General features: G+C 38.3%; 1 protein-coding gene across 11 annotated transcripts in view; it reads right to left on the reverse strand.

The window, feature by feature from the left end:
• The window catches only part of SYNE1 (spectrin repeat containing nuclear envelope protein 1), a 528,347-nt gene that overhangs the window by 40,399 nt on the left and 465,513 nt on the right, over positions 1-22,435 (reverse strand). For 10 of the 11 annotated variants that reach the window (XM_063632191.1, XM_063632173.1, XM_055267440.2 and 7 more), the window contains 3 exons: positions 18,671-18,829; positions 14,628-14,794; positions 2,080-2,242 (listed from right to left, as the gene is read on the reverse strand). In XM_063632191.1, the coding sequence (XP_063488261.1) occupies positions 2,080-2,242; positions 14,628-14,794; positions 18,671-18,829 (489 nt within the window). Of the gene's footprint in view, positions 1-2,079; positions 2,243-6,035; positions 6,525-14,627; positions 14,795-18,670; positions 18,830-22,435 lie in introns of those variants that run through there. The other variant, XM_055267443.2, reaches the window with a different exon arrangement.

Consider the following 22,435-nt stretch of genomic DNA (forward strand, 5'->3'; position numbering starts at 1 on the left):
GGCTGGCTGGGCTTAGGAGGAATCTGCCAGTCTCAGCACATCTTATTCAGATTTTCAAGTAATCTTCCATTTTACAGCTCAACAGGCAACTCAACTTTCAGCTTCAACTGATCTCCACTTTCTGAGCCTTCTTGGAACTCTGCGGCATGAATCAACTTTCTCCACCCTCCATTTTGTTAACACCATCACTGATCTATCCACTTTCTATCTTGCAAAATTATGTTGGATGTCTGTCATCTCTACCATTTTCTCTCCTGTTCTCTTTGCCATTGTGGCTTTAACCTTTTTCCCTCTCTGCTATCATTTTAGTAGTAGGTCTCAGTAGTAGGTGGGGCTATAAATATATATGAGCAATTTGCCATATTTAACTAGATATTTTGTTGATTTTCATACACTTGTGAAATTATGATACCGGCCATTTGCATTTCAACTCATCAATGTACACATCATTACCATGTTCTCTGGAAGAATCTGGGAAGCCGGATGCCAGCCAGGATCCCTACAATTCAGTCATCAGAATCTCAAACATTACCACCATCAGAAAACTTTAATTTCATAAAAATTGAAAAATGTCTTGCTAATAATTTTTTTAAAGCAATGGAATATAGTGTATATTTCAAGATAGCTAGAAGAGAAGATTTTGAGTATTGTCACTACAAAGAAATGATAAATGTTTAAAGTGATGGATATGGTAATCAAATTACCTCAGTTTGTTTGATTATTAAGCTATGCAAATATGCATTGAAGCAACACGTTGTACCCCACATATATGTACAATTATTATGTATTCATTAGAAAGAAAAAAATTTTAATGATAATTTTAATATTAAACCCTCAACACCCAAAACTGTATTTTAACACCTATTTCACTGGCTTAAATAGTCTATAAAATGAAGTTAAGTACATAAACTATAAGATTTAAAAAATAGGAGGTATTTACATTTTATAGCATTTTAAAATTAAGCAACTTTGCCGCAATGGCCTAAATGTAACGGAGAGAACCAGAGTGTGGATAGAATATTCAAAGCAACCTAAATGCATGGAGTAACAATACCTCTAGTGGGGGATTTACAGTGTTTGCTATTGGCAACTGGAGTCTGATATACTTAGTAAGGATAAATGAGGGGGCCCGGCACAGTGGCTCACGCCTGTAATCCCAGCACTTTGGGAGGCCGAGGGTGGGCAGATCACTTGAGGTCAGGAGTTTGAGACCAGCTTGGCCATCATGGCGAAACCCCGTCTCTATTAACAATACAAAAATTAGCCAGGCATGGTGGTGCATGCCTGTAATCTCAGCTACTTGGGAGGCTGAGGCAGGAGAATCGCTTGAACCTGGGAAGTGGAGGTTGCAGTGAACTGAGATCGCACTACTATACTTCAGCCTGGGCAACAGAGCGAGACTCTGTCTCAAAAACAAAAAAAGAAAGAAAGAAAGAATAAATGAGGGAGGGAATGGGAGGTGAAAATTTCTTCTGTATACATTTTCTAGGATCATCCCTTTTTGCTTTGTTAGGTTGTACGCCGCCAGTGAGATATTCTATCTTTGCTACACACATGAAGGTGGAATTACTGTGTGCGATCTGCAGGTCATGCAATCCTTTTTGCAAAACAAAATTTTTTCAACTTGAAAAATTCTAAGTATGCCTTGTAATCTTTCCCCAAACACTATACACAGGAAAAAAAAGTCGGGGGGCAGGGAGGGGGCTCCTTTCACTCCTTTCTAAGTGTATGGTAGTGGGCTAGGGCTAGTGACTCTCAAATAAATAAACCAATCTGTTAGCACTGTTTTAGATATGTAATTGCAACTCCACCTTACCTACCATCTTAGAAGGCTTCTTGGTGGATGGATGACACTAACTGTACAATGGCACAAGCATCTTTGTAAGGCTGAACTCTGCAGTGACATGGAACCTGTTGGCCTCAATCGCCTGCCTAGGCAAAGCCCCCTTCCACACCAGTCCTGCCTAGCTCTCTCCTGACCTTCCAACCCCAGGCACCATCTCATGCCCACCCCATCATCCTGGCCAGGAGGACGGATATTCCATGGCTTATTAATTCCATTTCCATTTTAAGTCTTACCTGCTGCTCATTAAGCTTTCTCTGTATTTCTTCCGAGTTACAGGAATCATAGACTATTGGCTTGGCCAGCTCTGACTCGATGTGAGCGAGCCAGGTCCTCAGGCTGCTCATGTTCTTATCAAGCTGCTGCACGGCTACCAGGGTCTCCTTCAGCTTCTTCACCCTGTGGGCAGAGAAGGGGGAATGTCCCGCTTCAGTGAGAGGCCCACTCATGTTTCCCTCACATGCAGAGGAGAACACTGGGCTTTAACAGTCTTTTTAGGCAGAGAGTTAGAAACTCATGTGGAAGAAGCCAAAGACAGAAGAAAAAGGAGGATAGAAATTAGAGATGAATACAGACAATGGAGCAAGGATGCAGAGGAGGCAGGGGTCCAGGGCACAGGAGCAGAGATAGATAAGTTAGTTTTGAACACAGTTTTCCCAGTGTGAGTAGGGTGTGATCAGAAGTTAAGGAAGAACACAGGTAGTATTTCTCAACTCCATTACTACCTACTTAGAGCAAAAATCAATTATTGAGTCCCTGTTAAGAGCCTGACATGGCTGAGTGTACACAGATTGCTCTAAAGAGAAAGGTCATGGTGATAATAAGCATATGATCAATGATCTATTAGTGCCCTTATTTAAAAATTGCTGCTACCGTTAGACTATGAGTCTCGCCTTTTGGTTCAGGAAATATGGCCACCTAACTGGCACTGCTCATAACAGAGGTAAACAGCAGATGAGCAAAATACTTCAAGCTGCTAGGGTGTCATCTTGGCTCAACTGAAGAGGTATGTATCTTCTTGAAAATATGTCAAGAGCAACATGACTTGTAAGACTCTAGGTTTGTGATACATTTAAAGGCAGGGATCTGCAATAGAATGTTCTCAAAGATTGACAACTTACACACTTAGAGTCATCAGATATTCGCACCCCCCTCCCCCATCCCCGCATTACGTCCAGGCATTTAAAGAAGTGATTCTTAAGCTGGGATTGTCACACCGTCAGTGAAGGGTGCTTTCAAACCACAGGTGCCAACTACCAGCCACCACCCCCAGATGGTTCTGATACGTTTCTCTGATCAAGACACACTGTTCTGAAGAAACTGTCTCATAATCAAAGTATTTTGAACATTTTGATTTATTTTTAGTTGTTTAAAATTGATATCATCACTTCTGCTCCAGTTTCAATAAATCAATGTGTCTCTCTCAAGTGAAAATGTAGTCATTTGACAACATAATCGCTTTTCCTTTCTGTCATTTTTCCTCAAAGCACTGTCATATAAATGCTCTTAAAGGATTTTCACTACGGTCAGCTGTTAATAATATCTATATTTTAATAATTGTAATTAATAATACTTCTATTTAAAATAACATTTTCAGTTTGTAAAAACCCTCTTAGGAGCATTACCTTTTATTGTTTTAAAAAATGTGTATTTGAAAAATTATGTTCATATTTCACAATATATTCTATTGGTAGAAAATGAAAATATGTTGCAATGTTTATTATGACTTAAAATTCCACTCGAGATAAGATTTCCCCAATTAGCTGTATAAATACAAATTGTACCCTGTCCCCCAGACACTTCAAGGCATTGGCCTTGAACACTATTTCCAAGAACTTTTACATACAGCTCACTCACATTTCTCTCATGGCTAAGACAAAATTCATCTGGGCATCAGTCAGTGAATGACAGTTTTATTATGGCTACTGGGTACAAAGCTCGTGGAGTGCATTTGACTGACCACAGCATGGACACGGAATTTTACATGGCTCTGGCCATAGTGCCCCAGACTGAAAGAAGAGTTTACCATCAATAAACCCACTGGAAGAGGCCTGAATAATGGCACACAGCACAGAGAGGTCCATCCTGCCTTTACCTCTGTAGGAATGTCTTCTCAGCAGCCTCTCCTACATGACTTCAGATTTCGTAGGATCTGAACATTTACTAGGCTTGGGGATGGTAATGTCATTAGGGTTTTACTAGAGGCTGGAGTGCTTGTTTTCTGCCTTCCTTATTTTAGTTCCCTGGTATTATTTATGCATTAATTGGTCTCCTACATGATAAGTTCCTTGGAAAGCTGGAAATGTGAATTTCCATATTTGGCTATTTCCCTACCCCAGCCATGCTAAACTCAGTGCTTTGCACTAAATTGGGTACTGTTTAAACGGTTGCTAAACATTAATAATGAATATTCTAAGCGAACTGTGTTTATTTAATTAACATGCTTTCATTTTAAAATTTTTATTTGATATTAAGTGTGTATTAAGTTTTACTTCTAGGTTCAACATTTGCCAATGCTCTATTTGTCAAGTACTAAAATTCATTCATTTTCTTGGTTCAAAACTCACTTACAAATATGATCAAAAGATCCAAAGCACAAAAGGATGCAAGTAAACACCGTTCCATAGGACCATCTACATTAGAAAAATAAATTACAGGATAGCTTTTGTAATATTGAATGAGTTCCAAGTCAGAGCGGTTAGTATGCAGTATGTCAAGGGCATCATGACATGGAAATGTGTGTTCATATAGTCCATTAGGGACAAGTTCCTCTTTCAAACAAATGTGTAAATTTAGTAAAGTCAATGCGGGTGAACATTTAAGCAGTTCTTTTTCATTTTTTAAAAAATTGTGTTTTTACTACAAATAGCAATATACAGTGTGCATGTGTGCTGGTGGAGCAGAGGTGGGCCTGTAGGGCATGGGTAGTAGGATTAATAAGCCTTGGCTTATTAAACTTGACATTTATTTGCAGGACAGGGATCACTCTTTTTTAGGAGAAATGTCCCATGTTTCTTTCCATTATTTCTTTAAAGATAATTTTTGGGTAAAGTGTCACAGTATTTTTATTTATCTATCATCGTGAGGAGTCTGAGCAACATTCCTTTTGGTAAGCATCCAGGATTATCATTCAAATTAGATACTTGCAGACGTCACATGTCTGGGTAAGTTTAGCAGCTTGATAAATCTGTAAGCCCCTGCAGCTTATGGTTCTTTCACAGTCCAGTGTGTATCACAGGCACTTGACCTTTCTTGAAAAGGATTCTACTATGAAATCCAAATGTCCAGCTTCTTAACACTGAAACATGTATATACAAACACACATATATATGTATATACGTACTTACACATATATACTTATATATCTATATATAGTATCTATATTTCACAACTTCCCTTCAAAGTAATTTAGTATATCCATAACCCAAAATGAAACAAAAAGTCCAAATTCTAAATATAATAGAACAAAAATTACCATTGGGTAAATGCTATTCATTTGTAGAAATTTATCTGAGGGATGATACAGTAAAGAAAAACATTTTTTAAAAATTCCTGTCATATTTTTATTCTAACTAAAAAAAACATGAACTAAACATTTGCATAATGCACTAAATTACTATTTTAGACATTAATTTGTATACTTTGCACATATATTTTATAAGCTTTATATTAGGCACTAAAACTTACTGACAAGCACAAACAAAAGCAACTTTCTCAAACACACAACATTTTCTAGAGCCCTGAAATATTTTTTATTTAATGAAAGGAAAGCTTTCAAGTGCAAAGCTGTGAACCAGCTAAGGCTAAATTTCAGTTTTATCAGAAGCCCATCCTTTAAACAGCAGATGATGGACTAACTGAGTCTTTTTCTGGATCGCTTTCCTGTGTCTCAGCCTCTCTACTCTAGCCATATTCCTTGTATGACACATACGGTCCAGAGACAACTGGAATACCAAGTCATAATAAAGTCCATTAACCTTTTCATCCAGCTCTGCATGCCCAGTAGAGGTCCTAGGAAACAAACCAAAGAATAACTCTTGGGAGTCCACATGGCCAGCTATCTCCCAACACCAATCCTCTTCATGTAACGTTGGCAAAAACAGTTCTGGATTAAGGCTTCCAGCATCTATCCTACAAACCCCACGTAACATGAAAGCTATGTACAATGGAAGAAACTCAAGAAGATGCCTGCCTTGTGACATCGCAGTTACAATCGGGGAGATCTGTGTCCACACAGCCGTCCTCTGCCATCCTCAGGGCACTCAGGTCCTCTGCCACCACCATGAAGCTTCCACTTGAAAAAGTTAGACTCTGCAGAGCAAAAGGCTATATCCTGCGTGGGGATGAAAGTTTCCCCTTGTCTGTGTACAGAAGTATGAAAATGCTCACTGTAGACAAATGTTGGTAGTCTCTGCCCGATAACATGACACTGGGCAGTGACAAGTGGTCATGTTTCTAAATAAAACCTACATTCATTAACATGTGCCAGGCTTGATCTCCTGGAATGTAGGCCACGAGTGTAAGAAGGGGAAAAAGCTCAGTGTAATCTGTAAGGAGGAGGAAGCTACAGGTCTAAAGAAAGGACAGCAAAAACAACGTCGGCTGCAGACACTCTGCTGTTCTGTAAGGACAGTCAACTTGTCTTGCGGGTAGTTTGTTATGCTGGGAAGGCTATTTAAAGAAAACAAATCATCCCATTGCAAACAAACAAAATGTCCACAAGCACAGCAAATGGTAGTAGCAAAAGGAGTAACTTCCTTCTTTTTTGGGAGTGTATGCAAGAGTTTTAGGAGTTGTTTGGGAAGGTGGGAAAGTACATGCTCTTTATCTTTCAGTAGACTATTTGGGCAGGAAAAATAATGAAGAAATATTATTCTCCCTTACATATGCAAAACTTTTGTCCTTTAAAAATAATGATGTAAGATGACAAAAATAACATCTTCATTTTAAGACAATTAAAAAAATAACTATTCATTTGCTTGGGGGGACTTCAGGTAACTCTTTTTCTTTTGTGAATTTCAAGAGTTTCCAAACTTTCTGCACTAAGCATATGATAATTTAATAATTTATACTTTTAAAGAAAATAAGTCCCCAAATTATTAATTCCTATAATTTAATAAAATATGACTAATGCTGGATGCTTTACATCCTTTTGGGGATTAAAAACTACACACAAATAAATAATAAATATTAAATAAATAATGAAAATTTGCTAAGTTCTTTCCAAAAAGGACTACATGATGATTTGTAACTAAAATAAAACAAAACATTTGGTTCTGGTCATGTGAATTGATTGCTTTTAAAACAGAACACTAGAGGAAACACATTTTCTTTATAAAAGAAATACATTGGTGGCTCACGCCTGTAATCCCAGCACTTTGGGAGGCTGAGGCGGGTGGATCACGAGGTCAGGAGATCAAGACCATCATGGCTAACATAGTGAAACCCCATCTCTACTAAAAATACAAAAAATTAGCCAGGCGTGGTGGCAGGCACCTGTAGTCCCATCTACTCGGGAGGCTGAGGCAGGAGAACGGCATGAACCCGGGAGGCGGAGCTTGCAGTGAGCCTAGATCGTGCCACTGCACTCCAGCCTGGGTGACAGAGCAAGACTCCATCTCAAAAAAAAAAAAAAAAAAAAAAAGGAAATATACCTGCCAACCTGGGTGACAAAGTGACACCTCGTCTCAAAAAAAAATCAACGGGTTATCCAGGCACAGTGGCATACATCTGTAGTCCCAGGTACTGAAGTGGAAGGAAGACTGCTTGAGCCCAGGAGGCTGAGGCTGCAGTGAGCCATTACTGCACCAGTGCACTGCAGCCTGGGTGACAGCGCAAACCCCATCTCAAAAAAAAAAAAAAAATTAAAGAAAACTGCATTTTATATAAGAAATCAATTCTAGAAAACACAGTACTTAAAGACATTGTACTGTGAATTCTTTTATAAAACAATCATTCTTCTTATATTAATATACTTTTAGTAATCAGAAATGAAAATATTTTAAACTTTGATTAAAGAAATATATTGGTTAGGAATCCATCACTATAGGCAACTTTGTTTTTTTCTTGATTATGAAAAAATGATGAGTTCATGTCCTTTGTAGGGACATGGATAAAACTGGAAAACATCATTCTCAGTAAACTATCGCAAGGACAAAAAACCAAACACCGCATGTTCTCACTCATAGGTGGGAATTGAACAATGAGAACTCATGGACACAGGAAGGGGAACATCACACTCCAGGGACTGTTGTGGGGTGGGGAGAGGGGGGAGGGAGAGCATTAGGAGATATACCTAATGCTAAATGACGAGTTAACGGGTGCAGCAAACCAACACGGCACATGGATACACATGTAACAAACCTGCACATTGTGCACATGTACCCTAAAACCTGAAGTATAATTAAAAAAAAAACCACACACAAAAAAAATAAAAATAAAAACCTGAAGTCTTCAAAACATTTTATTGTCATAATTTCCTTAGTTTAATTTCTTTTACCTTATTTAGTTTTCCTCATGGAGTTAAAAAATTTGAAATATTTTTCATGCTTATTATTGTTAGCATAATATATTTATTCCAATGAACTAAATATGAGACAAGGCAAAGCTCTAAAGATACAATTATTGAAATAGCAAAAATGGCAATGTTCATTGATACAGAAAATCCTAGATAAGGTGTGGTATATTTATACTGTGGAATACTCTGCAGGTTTCTAAAAGAAGGAGACTGGCATAGATAGTGTTTTATAGTATACACGATACTTTCCCTTGCTTTTTCTCATTGGAGATGTGACAGTTAGTTTCATTAACACTTTGAAAATGAGCAACTTGAGGCTCAGAGAAGTTATTCAGTGAGACCTGGGCCACATAGCAGGAACCAGGTGGACTAAACTCAGGCCTCTTGATTAGCTCTGTGCTGTTTCTGTGCTCATCGCATCAATGCATTCCTTATCCTTACCAGGCACCTTCCGACTCAAACACCCCTAGGTAATACCAGCCATGAATTCCAAGAATTTCATTTCCTTTGACCTCCAATGTGGGTAGAACACCCTTTAAACTGAAAGTCCTCCTGAGGGCAGCTGCTAGGAACTTCACAAAGCCTTGCTTGCACTGCATATGTGTTTTACCTCTACAGCCTTTGAACTCTCTCTGGGATGAGAGCTGACCTCTATTGAACATATTCTATGCTTAGCAGTTGATATGGTTTAGCTGTGTCACTACCCAAATCTCATCTTGAATTGTAGCTGCCATAATTCCCATGCATTGTGGAAGGGACCCAGTGGGAGATAACTGAATCATGGGGGTGGTTCCCCCAGACTGTTCTTGTGGTAGTGAATAAATCTCATGAGATCTGATGATTTTATAAGGGGTTTCCCCTTTTGCCTGGCTTTCATTCTCTTGTCTGCCACCAAGGAAGATGTGCCTTTTGCCTTCCACCATGATTGTGAAGCCTCCCCAGCCATGTGGAACTGTCAGTCCATTAAACCCCTTTTTCTTTATAAATCACCCAGTCTCGAGTTGTCTTTACCAGCAGCATGAAAATGGACTAATACAGTGGTTAAACCACTAATCATTCTTCTGAGCTAGCTACTATTGTGATTCTCATTTTATACATGTGGTAACCGAGGTGCTGAGAAGATAAGCGAGTTGGGGAAGCAGAATCACGCTATGACTCAGGCAGCTGAAACCCGAAGCCAATGCTTTGCTTTGTGTATGCTTTCATTTGTGTGCATACACTTTCCACCCTATGACTTAGATTTGAGAAAATCAGCAAATACTGGAGTGGCTGCTATGTGCAAAAAACAAGGTCAGGGGCTGGGACTACTATGGTGATCAAAGTTAGATACACTTACATTTTAGTAGAGAAAACAGGCTTAAAATGACTGATCACACAAGATTTCACATAGTTCAGGGAAATACTATGAAGGAGAAACCTACTGAGCCCGTAGGAAGAATCTGATCTAATCTGGAGAGAAGGAAAAACAGGAAGAACCAATCAGGAGCTGGCCAGGCCAGGGGCAGGCAGGAGAATGCCCAGGAAGAGAGAATAGAAAGGAAGAGGCCCTGCGGTGAGGAATGCTTGTGTACTTGCATTATGACACTTATTTGGTTAGGGACCATTTTCTTCCTCATCTTTATATCTCTAGAGCAGGCCACCTGTTTTGGTAAACAAAATTTTGTTGGAGCACTGCCATGGTTTTCTATTAACAGATTTTTCTATGGCTGCTTTCACTCTATAATAACACGCTAATAGCAACAGAGACTATTTTGCCCACAAAACTAAAAATATTTACTATCTGGTCCTCTACAGAAAACATTTGCCAACGTCTGCCCTATAGCAAGAAGCATAGTACTTCATATAATAGTAGGCGTTCAATCATTTAAAACAATTATTTGTTTTTCCTCTACTTCTACAAAATGTTGAGGCAATTATAATAAATATAGAGATTAAAAACAACCAGTCACAAAAGGCCACATATTATATGACCTATGTATATGAACTATTCAGAACAGGTAAACATGTAGAAACAGAAAGTAGATTAGTGGTTCCTAGGGCTGGGAGAAGTGGGGAAGGAAGAGGAGGGAAGAAAAGAGTGATGGCTAATGGGTAACTGTTTTTATTTGGGACTAATGAAAGTGTTTTAAAATTGATTGGAGTAATAGATGCATAGCTTTATAAATATACTAAAATCACTGAATTACACGCTTTAGATAGATGAGTTATATGGCATGTGGATTATATCCCCCAAAAAGCTGCTATTGAAAAAAACAAAAAGATAAAAGCCAGATAACTAAAGTATGCTTTTGCCTTGGTGATGGGGATTTAGGTTTAGCAGAGAGAAAAAGAATTTTCTCTATTAGAAGGTCCAGTTACACACTTCCCTGCCCCCAAATTATCACAACAGAGTGAACAAGTTGAATTTGACCTTCCTAGATGCTAAGATGAGAAATGTTACTTAATTCATTGTCTGTGATAAGAAGCATTAAAGAATTAATACTAAAAGACAGATTTCCTTTTAGTCCTGAGCTCTAGAGAAATTGCTATGTGGATTTTCTGCACGGGATTCATTGACAAAATAAGAGCCAGTATTCTTAACGGCAGTTGTACAGAAATTAGAGTGATATGTCACCAATGACAGTTTCTTACGTTGACTTTTAATAAAAGCCAAGGTCTCAGAGGTACTTTTAATTATCTAGGCCACTGCTGAACAACAGAACTTTCTGAGATGATAAAAATGTTCTGCATTGTACAGGGTCCAATAAGGTAGCCACTAGCCTCATGGGGTTTTTGACCACTTAAAATGCGGCCAGTGCAACGGACCATAATTAAAATTAAGGAGTAATTTAATTTTATTCCATTTCAGTTAATTTAAATATTCTGTAATTTAAATAGCCGTCTGTAGCTAGTGATTGCTGTATTACACAGAGTAGATCTAGAACGTATGGAAAGGATACTAGAACATTATCCACTGAGTCCTAAAAGTAACTGAACAACTTTTGTTGCCCTAAAAAAATGACAATGCTTGACAACACAATTTAAAAACTCAATGCAAAGCACATCCATTTTGTACTCAGAGTAATCTGAGCTAATCCGATGGTGATGTCAAATTGACTCTAAATTATGCATTCTATTTTTATGTATGTAATAGGTTTGTTATCAGTAAATCTTTTTCTTTTCTTTTCTTTTTTGGCTTCTGTGATTGATATTAAAGACACAGTTCATGTTTCTATTAGCTGAGATGTTCACCTAAAAATATTATTGACTTCAAAAATAACCTCTCCATTCCCACAAGAGCACCAGCACAGCAGAGAAATGTCGAAAGGCATACACCGGGTTATATTTTGCTTTAGTGCATCAGCGCTGGAAGAGTGAAGAGTGGTGAATAGACTGAATCATAGAAACCTAATACTTCAGCTGGCAGTTCACAGTTGAGGATGGGTGTGGGAGACATGCATCCAATCTGTGTACTAACGAAGCACCAATAAACAAGGAAATGGAATGCAGATGTGACGGCTGGGTGTCTTCCAGGAGAAGCTGCAAGGGTGACTGTGACTCTAACACGGAGTTAAACTCCAGGATGGCTCAATGATCAGTGCCTAATCTAGTCTAATTTGGAAGGAGGCAATTAGAAACAGGCAACATATATACAAAAATCTCCCGTGGAATTTTATCTGGGTATTCTGAGGCTTTATGTAAGAGGAAACAAAAATTAGTATTATATAAGTGACAATAGTGAGAAGCATGTGTACCTTATAAACATGTAACTGATTCAAGTTTATTAATATGTCTTTTGGCAAAGTAAACAATTAAAATCTAGAAAATTCTCCACTGAACAGCCAGACAAAATATGTTATAAATAAATGTGAATTCAAGGAGACAGCAGCAAACTCATTTGCTGTAATATTGGCTCATAGCTGGGCATACACTAAGTTAAGCTGCTTATGACTAGATTACATTAAATCTGATTTAAAATATCTTTGACATAGTGCATCCTTACTCTCCACATCATTGAGCCACTAAAAGTAGGAAAATAATATTAACTAGTTTAATGGATTAAGTGGAAATGTCAATCAATCTATGAGTCAAATTTGACCAAAAAACTCCCCGGGGGATGTTTACCAAACAGGCAGTTTCCCTAAGAAGGATATTTATAGCTTGAAGGACTTCAATTCCTCCTTCTGAAACAAGATTTTTTTTTATCATTTTAGTGAGGGAGAAGTGGGACTGAAAACAGCATTGGGATTTTAAAATATACATTTGTCGAAACTCCAAGACCAATTTAAGCTAAAATGTTATTTCCATCTCTTTATAGTGCCTTTTCCAGAGCTCCTACTTATCTCATTGTTTTACTCCATTCCTATCCTAACTTCTCAAAGGAGAAGTTCTCCTTCGGTTCTGTCATTTTGTCTTGACTCTCACAGTCACTGTCACATTGTAAGTACTTTACAAAGAACTGAGAAATTAGATTGTCGAGATCAAAAACAGAACTCATCTTCCATTTAACTGTCTTCTCTCTAACAGGGAAAAGGAAGTCACAAACTTGAGAGGCAGGAGGGCACAGCGCTCCAGGACATGGGCTTTGGAGTCGAGCACAGGCTGTGCCACACAACATGTGCGTGATGACGGACAAGCCTCAACCTTAGCCCCTGCATCTGTAAAATGGGCATAATGATAAGGCCACCTCAAAGGACATTATGAACAATATACAAAAAGATGCATATGAAACCTGTAGCATGGTCATTGGAACCAGCAAAGTGTTCAATAAATGTTAGCTATATCAGTGCTATGGTTAAACATTGAAAAAGCTGAGGCCAGGCACAGTGGCTCACACCTGTAATCCCAGCACTTCGGGAGGCCAAGGCAGGTGGCTCACCTGAGGTCAGGAGTTTGAGACTAGCCTGGCCAACATGGTGAAACCCCATCTCTACTAAAAATACAAAAATTAGCCAGGTGTGGTAGTGTACGCCTGTAGTCCCAGCGATTGGGAGGCTGAGGCAGGAGAATTGCTTGAACCTGGGAGGCAGAGGTTGCAGAGCTGAGATTGTGCCACTGCACTCCAGCCTGGGCAACACGGCAAGACTCCATCTCAAATATAAATAAATAAAAAGGTGATATACATTTATTCCATTTTGTTTCATTGTCACTAAAAGATAATCTCACTTTCTTGAGTTAGATACTTTTTGATAACTCTCTTATAGAAAAGAAATATATGCAATCTTTTCAAAATCAGCATACAGAATTGTGGTGCCCACATGCGGTTTTGGTGAGCACACGGTATGCAAAGGACATTGTTTCACGTCCACTTTTATGCAGCATGGCTAAGGAAAGGAACCCAGATTTTAAAAGTGTATTGTGGGATGGACCCCAAATGGCACCATTTGTAACATTCCAACTCTCCTAATTGCCATGAAGAACATTTACTCAAATATTCAAATATTCATTTATGCATTGAAGTATTCATTGAGTCCATATTTAGTCACTGTTCTTAGTGCTTGTGATATGTAGTAAATACAACGGAGAAAGTTTCCTGACCTCAGGGTGTCTAAGTTCCAACATGAAGCCAAATTCACCTAAAATAAGGCATCTCCTTTTTATAGTAATAGCATAGAACATTCTTATAACATAGTGCATCGTTCATATTAGACTTTTATATTGCTAGTAAATACCCTCATATATTTTTCTTTTTGATTTTCATCTCTCCCAACTCTACCCTTCTGCAACAGAAGGTGAATATAATATTCCTCTTAGGTATGAGGCAAACGCTCATAGTTAGCACTAAAGCTTAACACAAAATCACTATAATGCAGCAGCTGATTTTTACAACTGAGCAGAGTGGAAATAATCAGATTTATTTCTATACCTTGCTAACTAAAAATATGGCAGGGATTTAGTAACTTTTTTTTTTTTTTTTTTTTTTTTTTGCTACTGCAGACAAAAACACTCTCCACAAATACTGGTCAGCAGTTTCTTCCTGATAGGAGTCTGAATACCCATGAAGCCCTAAAATAAAGAATTTTCTCTTGGGAATTAGTTTTGTTTGGATATGACTCTCTCTCTCTTTCTCGCAGCTACATACAAACAACACAAGATTTATAAAGTAAGAGGAGAATTTTCAAGGTAACAAAAGTGCCAATTATGAGATGAGCATGAACAGTTTTGAAAATGGTGAGATAACCCAGGAAGAGAGACTGATTTACTGGATTATCTTTGGCTGATGAAAGGCAGACTGAAAGGCTTTAAAATACTGCCCACATGTGCCCTATTGACTCAGGTCCTCTTTACCTGGCTGCAATGAGGTCCAGGAGATGCTGCCACCGGTCGTTGACCTTTCCCAGCTTGTATTCAATCTCAGATGCTTTGCTTTCATGGCTGGCTTTAGCAAGTCGTTCTCCCATTTGTTGGAGCTGTATTTTGTTCTCTTGAGCAATAGCAATTTCCTCTTGATAATCCTGCGTAATAAATAGCAATCACAGAGGTCAGAAAGCATATTCTTAATACATCCAGCCCGGCTCTACTAGAAACATGATGATTACTGTTTTCTACTGCTTGGAAATAGTTTGAGCATAGGAATACCATGTGGACATCAGCCCATGTGCACAAGTTATTAGTAGTGCCTATTATTTTTGGTATGTATGCAGAGTTGGGATTAAATTTTTATATAGATGTTCTCGAAATAAATAGGGTGCTGCTTCCTATTTACTTGAAATACATATTAAAAACAATAAAAGATAGATACAAAAGATAAAACTTAAAAGATTTTAATATTGGGAAATCATACCTTATTTCTCTCATCACTAACCTGATGTTATACTTAGAATAAATTCTCATACAAATAGTTGCCGAGAGACTTATAAAATGCACACACATACACACATAAGCAATTGATATATACGCATATATGTAAATGTGAATGTGTGTGCCAATTATGTTATTTGTGTGGAATATTTTAAGAGTTCCTTCATTTTAAAGAGATAATCCTCTATACAATGTCAATATTTTGCAGTAAATAAATCAATGATAAATTAACTTTCAATAATAATAACTATTAATTATAGAGAATCAACAGGCCTCAAACCTTCTTGATTTACTCACTTTCTGTGCTAGCTCCTCTTAGATTGAGTTAAAGAGGACAGACTCCATATGGACTATTTGCAAGAGATAAGCATGAAATGGTGTGATTTAAGTGACAATGAAAGGACAGTCCCCTCCCCCCCACCACCACTGCTATCCCCAACGACCCTCTTACTCTCTTGCCACAGTGACAGGATCCAGTCTTTAGGATCAACTTTTTTATTTTTGGCTTAAGCTCCTGTTATGTAACAAATAGTTTCTCAGCAAAATAACATATGAAGACGGGTATTATATGAGTGTGAACATTTTAACCTTCTCTTGCTCTAAAGTTAGTGTGGTAACACAGCTATCCTCCCAAGTCATTTACCTAAGCCAAAGGGCCCCAAAGGAATGGTAGGGACCAACAAAATTTTATTCCATTCCAGGGCTGACTGCTGTCCTCATGCCTGCAGCCCCGCCCACCCTCCTTTTTATGTTATTTCAACACAATGGGATTCAAAGACTGATACGTTGAATGCATTGATTAACATCATAATATTTCAGCAAACATTTGAGATGATTTTATTGAGAAGTGTTTCTTTCAAGGGAATTACTCTAAGACTTAAAAAGTATTTATAGTAAAATAATCCTCTTGGATTGTCTTTAAAATCAAACTGTTTTTGAGTGTTAATACCAACACACACTAATATCTTGGCTTCAATTTTTTTATGAATTGCCTTTTTCTTTTTTTCTTTTTCCTTCATCTTACTAGCACTTTCCAGTTGACAACTGCCTTCTTCTATGTTGCCAAAATTACCAAACCTTGATGTTATTTTCCTTTACAAAAGAGACGCCACAAAGAGGAAAACTCATAAGCCCTTTAAAAAAACCCATGAGTTAGTAATATACAAGGTAGTATAGTTAACATTTTAAATAATATTCCTAACACTGTGCCAAACAATGTAATAAAATTATCTATATGAAAAGCTGAAATTTTTCTAAATTTTAAGTTATGGTTAAAGATTGTTCAAGAGACGGTTTTTTCCCCACATTCTCACAATATACATCCCAAATTTAGTAAAAAAAGCAATGAGAGGCCGGGCGCGGTGGCTCACGCTTGTAATCCCAGCACTTTGGGAGGCCGAGGCGGGCGGATCACGAGGTCAGGAGATCGAGACCACAGTGAAACCCCGTCTCTACTAAAAATACAAAAAAACTAGCCGGGCATGGTGGCGGGCGCCTGTAGTCCCGGCTACTCGGAGAGGCTGAGGCAGGAGAATGGCGTGAACCCGGGAGGCGGAGCTTGCAGTGTGCCGAGATCACGCCACTGCACTCCAGCCTGGGCAACAGAGCAAGACTCCATCTCAAAAAAAAAAAAAAAAAAGCAATGAGAATAGAGACAACCAAAATTTATTCTATAGCAAATTGTACTCTACTACCTATACTGCATTAATCATGCACTGATAGCATTCTCTGACACCCAGCAACTTAGCAAAGGGCAACCATGAGCAGATGCTAAAATGAAATCTGTATCATCTCAGCCAAGAGTTTTAAGTTTTACAATATCAAGTAAACAAATGCTTATCCATTTGGATTTATCCATGAATAAGCAAAGTAGATACATAAAGGCTTTTCTAATGGCAAATCCATTAGATTTGTAACATCATTAATAATACATGATGGCTTTGGATGTTTTACTTTTCTCTGTGTGCATATGGATAGAAATAATTTTTCTTAATAACCATTTATATTTCTTTTCAGAATAAATGAAGTTACAATTTGTTGATGCAGTAAATACTGGCTGAGTGCTTATGAGAAGTTAGGCACTGCTTCAGGTGCAGGGGATATAGCAATGAACAAAATTAGACAAAGCCCATGCTCCTGGAAAGCTGACAGATCAGTGGGGTCTCCATTCGGACAATGAATAAGTAAATACAAAAAATACATTGTACATTAGATGGTGATATGTACTAATGAGAAGCACAAATTAAAATAACATTAAAATCACTGATTGTTCACAAGCACAGTGGAAACAACACTGAAATCAGCAAATTCTTTTTTTTTTTTTTTTTTGAGACAGAGTGTCACTCTGTCACCCAGGCTGGAGTGCAGTGGCACAATCTCAGCTCACTGCAACCTCCACCTCCTGGGTTCAAGCGATTCTCTTGCCTCGGCCTCCTGAGTAGCCAGGACTACAGGCGTGTGCCACCATGCCTGGCTAACATTTTGTATTTTTAGAAGAGATGGGGTTTCACTGTGTTGGCCAGGCTGGTCTCGAACTCCTGGCCTTTGGTGATCTGCCTGTCTCGCTTCCCAAAGTGCTGGGATTACAGGCGTGAGCCACCGCACCCAGCCGAAATCATCAAAAATTTAAAATGCTAGTAAATTTGATCAGCTTTATACAGACATCAGAAATGTTTTGGATCCAAATGAACATGTAAAATAATTTGATAAGATATACATACCTTTAAAACAATATGAAGCCAAAATTATCAGGAAACTCTTAATTCCTATCTATGGTCTATAAACCATATTTTAGAGAGAAAATGTCAACTCAATTTATCTTAAGAATGTTTTCTTTCAGTTTCTCTCTAGTGACTTTACCTTTTTAAAACAAAAAAAAAATACACAAAAAAAAACAAAAAAAAGGAAAGAAAAATAATACATATAAAGGGTTCCTACTGAATAGGTAGTTAAGACCCCCAAATACTGAACTGAACAGTAGATGCTCTATTTCATCACAAATTGCAAGTATTCTATATATTTTATATGCAAAGCAGGACTTTTTATGCAAGTTTATTTTATGCTGGATATCTTTTTTTTTTTTTTTTTTTTTTTTTGTGAGACAGAGTCTCGCTCTGTCACCAGGCTGGAGTGCAGTGGCACGATCTCGGCTCACTGCAATCTCCGCCTTCTGAGTTCAACTGATTCCCCTGCCTCAGCCTCTAGAGTAGCTGGGACTACAGGCGTGCACCACCACGCCCGGCTAATGTTTTGTACTGTTAGTAGAGACAGGGTTTCACCATGTTGGCCAGGATGGTCTCGATCTCCTGACCTCATGATCTGCCCACCTCAGCCTCCCAAAGTGCTGGGATTACAGGCGTGAGCCACTGCGCCCGGCTGCAAGTTTATTTTATATTAAAAAGATAAAATGTTTAAAATATACTACCTCTTTGATAGGAAAGTAATTGTGAGTAAAGCCACCTTCTGTATCTGTGAAAAGTACACGTAAGCCTTATGAAGAATGAAAACCTAAGTAGCCATGCATTCCATACCTTCTTGAGCTTCTCTATCATTTCTTCAATGAGAATGTCTCCATTCTGAGAAACCTTGCTTTCCATTTGAGTCAACCACTCACAGAGTTCCTTGTTCTTTTCACTGAAGACTGCCCATTCATTCAATCTTTCACCTATTTGCTGCCGTCTTAAGGAGAGCTGAAAAGTTTAAAATGGGAGAATAGGCAAAATGATTATCAGAGAGAAGCCCACGCTCCAAGGAAAATAGCAAATAAACTAGGACTAAAATGAATGATAGTCATACATCTTTCTAGCCCACTGTTTCCTGAAGTCCAGGATTTGTTATTATACAAGTGGGAGACATTGAATCCTCTAGTTCTTTCCTGAAGATTCACATACACATTAGCTTATTAAAGGTTCTGGATAATGGAACTTCACACAATTGGTTCAGGATAGATAGGATACATGACCAGTGAATGTAAGAAAGAAGAAATGGAAAAGAGTAGGGAAAGAAGAAAGGAAAGAAGGGAAGTAAAAGGAAAGAGAGATAGTAAAGAAGGGAGGAAAAAAAAAGGAAAGAAAGAAAAAAGAATAGAAAGATGAAAGAAGAGAATAAAAATAGGGAAGGAAGAAGAAATGGAAGAAAAGAAGGGATGGAAGAACGAGCCTCAGGTATCTAGAGAGTGAGGAAGCGGGCAGCATCCAAGCGAAGCGGCCTGAAGTGGAGGCAGGTGTCCCGAAGCTCAGCTCCATACTGACACGTGGACTCCAGGCAAGTTCCTCTACTTCTCTGCAGTTTTCATTTTTATTTATTTATTTTTGTTTCTTTTCCTTCTTTTTTTTTGCACGAGAGCTTTATTAAGATATATTTCACATATCATACAATCACCAGTTTAAAAATGTACAACCCAGTGCTTTTTAGTATATTCACAGCATTTGTGCAATCATCACCATAATCAATTTTAGAATATTTTTATCATTCCAAAAAAAAAAAAGCCAGGTGCGGTGGCTCACGCCTGTAATCCTAACACTTTGGGAGGCCAAGGCGGGCGGATCACTAGAGGTCAGGAGTTCGAAACCTGTGTGGCCAACATGGTGAAACCCCGTCTCTATTAAAAATACAAAAATTAGCCAGGTATGGTGGCGCGCACCTATAATCCCAGCTACTTGGGAAGCTGAGGCAGGAGAGTCGCTTGAGCCCAGGAGGCGGAGGTTGCAGTGAGCCGAGATTGTGCCACTGCGTTCCAGCCTGGGTGACAGAGCAAGACTCCACTTCAAACAACCACCACCACCACCACAATGAAAACCTTGTAGCCATCAGCAGTTACTCTACTGCTCCTCCTCACTTACCTCCCAGTTCTAATCTCCCTTCTGTCCCTATGGATTTGTCTATTCTGGACATTCCATATACATGGAATCATATAATATGTAGTCTTCTATGACTGACTTCTTTCGCTTAGCATATTTTAAAGATTCATCTATATTGTAGCATGTATCAATACTTCATTCCTTTTATTGCTGACTATATTCCATTGTATGAATATACCACATTGTATTTATCAACTCATCTTATTTGGGTTGTTTCCATTTTTTACCTATTCTGAATAATGCCGTTATAAACATTTGTGCACAAGTGTTTGTATGAACACACGTTTTCATTTCTCCTAGGTGTTTATCTAGGAGTAGAATCTCTCAGTCATATGGTAACACTATAGATTGTTTTCCAAAGTGGCTGCCCATTTCACATTCCCACCAGCAGTAGGATTCCAATTTCTCTACGTCTTCACCAATACTTTCGATTACAGCCATCCTAATGGATGTGGAGTGGTATCTGATGATGGTTTTGATTTGCATTTCCCTAAAGGCTAACAATACTGAGACTCTTGATGTTTCCTAGCCATTTGTATATCTCCTTTGGAGAATTATCTACTCAAATCCGTTGCCTGCTTTTTAATTAGATTGCCTTTTTATTACTGAGTTCTGAGAGTTTCTTATACATTATATATATACAATGGGATTGTTTTCCTATCTCTAGGTCTAGAATTATCTTTTCTAGAATTCTAAAATTTTCTGATTTCAAAATATAATACTTTTGTGTTCACAGTGCTGGTTGAAATACTAAGGAATGTTTCTAGTTGAGCTAAACTACATGTTGGCAAAACATAATATGATTTGGTAAGAAGGTCTGAAGACGTTCTTCCACAGTTTGTTCATAATGCTAACTATTCCGCTATTCATTCCACTGCATTAAACATGTCCCTATTGATTTTATTTTACCCCCAACATTTTATTACAAAACATTTCCGACACAGAAAAGCTGAAAGAATTGTATGGTAAGCACTCATTACATACTCCCTCGGCTCAAACTGTTAACATTTTGCTATATTTTGTTTTAAGACATTTTCCTTCCTTAATACATTTACTTTTTATGTATTTCAAACAAATTTCCTTTTTAAAATGAAAACGAAAATATTTCTAAGGTATTATACACTTTCTAGTTATCAATTCTGCCTTGGATTGGCTCTGTTAATGATTAGACAGATAACACAAACCTAAATATCTGTGATTCTACATCCTTGTAAACTAGTCCAGGAGCCCAGGATACCTATCCCAAGGCCAGCTTTAGGCATAGTAAGTTGCCTAGAGAGGGAGCCCCGTAACCTACCATCAATTTTGAAAGGCCACCATAAGAAATTTATTCTTTTGATTCAATTATGATCTTTTAAAGTAAAAGTTTTTCTGGGTTGGGTGACACTGGTAAATCTACTAAGTATTTCCCCATTAGTATAATTAGTTTCTCATTGAGGTTTTTGGAGGCAGAATAATACAGAACAGTCAAAGGGCAGTGAACTCACTTGGGGTAGGTCCTACTAGAAATGGAAAAAGCTAAAGAAACACAGATTTAAAAGTTTTGGGGACAAATTTTGTCACTTTACACCATACCCCAAATAGCACTGAAGAACACAATCCTTCCAGGACCCCTTACTCCTCTACCTCTGAGAGCCTCTAGCCCTGATCTTCTGCTGATATCTCAGATTGCGAACTCTCAGGTGAATATGGCCTTTTCCCTTTCATTCACAGAGCAGCAAGAGTCAGGAGTCTGGCTGGTAGTTAAAATCCCAGTTCAACTGATGGCCAAAATGAAACTATACTCTTATTATTTGGACTGCCCAAAGTAATCATTGTCTAAGAATGAAAGCTGGGCATGGTGGCACATGCCTGTAATCCCAGCACTCTGGGAGGCCGAGGTGGGCAGAGTTCAAGACCAGCCTGGCCAACATAGTGAAACCTCATCTCTACTAAAAAAACAAAAATTAGCCAGGCGTGGTGGCAGGCATCTGTAATCTCATCTACTCAGGAGGCTGAGGCAGGAGAATCTCTTGAGCCCGGGAAGCGGAGGTTGCAGTGAGCCGAGATCACACCACTGCACTACAGCTTGGGCAACAGAGTGAGAAGAAAAAAAAAAGAAAAAGAATCGAAACCCCTGCCCTACAGACTGAAGATGAACAAATAACTCCTTATACTTCCCCCAAATCTTGGCCATAAGCCAAGAATGAACTCTAGGCCTTTACTCACCAATATCTGCAGGGAGGATGGCCACATAATAGAAAAATATTACCTATTACTTTCATAGGTAGGTATTATTATCCCCCATTCAAGAGACAAGGAATGTGAAAGCTGGACAAATTTGGGGCACTTGTTTAGAATCAGTACAAGATAAGACCAGCAAAGTTTGAGTCTTTGATATGGGGTGCAAATATGATTAAATATCCAGAGGCAGCTGAGATTCAAAAATAGTTTATC

The sequence above is a fragment of the Symphalangus syndactylus genome, chromosome 2, assembly GCF_028878055.3.
Source record: "Symphalangus syndactylus isolate Jambi chromosome 2, NHGRI_mSymSyn1-v2.1_pri, whole genome shotgun sequence".
Lineage (NCBI taxonomy): Eukaryota > Metazoa > Chordata > Mammalia > Primates > Hylobatidae > Symphalangus > Symphalangus syndactylus.